Genomic DNA, 901 nt, shown 5'->3' on the forward strand with positions numbered 1-901 from the left:
CAAGGCCGCGGCAACGGCGCCGCCGCCAGGGCTCAACGGGGGCAGCGGGAACCCGCCCGCGCCTCGGCCCGACATCGCTCCGTCCCGTCCGGCGCTGTTGCGATCCGGACTCCGGGCTCCTCGTTGAGTCCGCTCCGGGCTCCTCGTTGAGTCCGCTCCGGACTCCGGGCTCCGTGCCTTTCCGATCTAAATTCCGGGTGCTGAGGTTTGTTGATCCGGCTTCCGGGATTTCCTAATCCAACTTCGCGAGTTCCTCAGACGAGGTCTGGGCTCTGGCCGATCCGGATTCCGGTCCTGCCCGGGAAACTCCGGATCCGGGATCTACTACACGCCGCCAGCCACCCCCGGGATCGGGAGGTTTGGCCGCCGCGGCGCAGATACCCAGAGGCGGCAACTCAGTCTCTGCCCCGCCCAATCCAGCCCAACGCTAGGCCACGCCTACTCCCCGCTACCCAATGGTAGTAGGCCTCCTCAAATCCCGCCCCTCGCGAGACCCGCCCCCACAGACCCCGCCCCTAACCGCCGGTCTCAGAGCTCCGCCCACACCCTTCCGACCCGCCCTGCGCCGGAGGGGCGGGGGCGGAAGCTGCGCGAGGAACCCGCTAGCAGGGCGCAGGGGTCAAAGGTCGAAGGTCGCTAGGGCCTCCTCCAAGGTTGGCAATTATTGCCCTGTGGGGGAGTAGCGTTTACCCTACCACGTCCTAGAAAATAGATTTAGCAAATCTTCCTTCTGCATTTTCAGCTTTAAATATCAACCCTCCGGGGAAAACTGCCGCCAACTTGACTTTCTTTAAAAGCCTGTCGGGGTGGCGGAGCTGCCCAGGGCCGGCGGGGCGGGGCGTGTGAAGGGCTGGCTTGGCCGCTCGCCTGTTTCTTATCACCCTTTTAACGGGGCTCTGCA

At 64.9% G+C, this 901-nt stretch overlaps 1 protein-coding gene across 1 annotated transcript in view; it reads right to left on the reverse strand.

The window, feature by feature from the left end:
• The window catches only part of SMARCD2 (SWI/SNF related, matrix associated, actin dependent regulator of chromatin, subfamily d, member 2), an 8,884-nt gene extending 8,747 nt beyond the window's left edge, over window positions 1–137 (reverse strand). Inside the window, exon 1 of the mRNA XM_012732978.1 lies at window positions 7–137. Within this exon, the coding sequence (XP_012588432.1) occupies window positions 7–75 (69 nt within the window). The 5' untranslated portion in view covers window positions 76–137. The remainder of the gene's footprint in view (window positions 1–6) is intronic.
• Window positions 138–901: the final 764 nt, after the last annotated feature.

The sequence above is a fragment of the Condylura cristata genome, unplaced genomic scaffold (assembly GCF_000260355.1).
Source record: "Condylura cristata isolate star-nosed mole 26May11 unplaced genomic scaffold, ConCri1.0 scaffold00038, whole genome shotgun sequence".
NCBI lineage: Eukaryota > Metazoa > Chordata > Mammalia > Eulipotyphla > Talpidae > Condylura > Condylura cristata.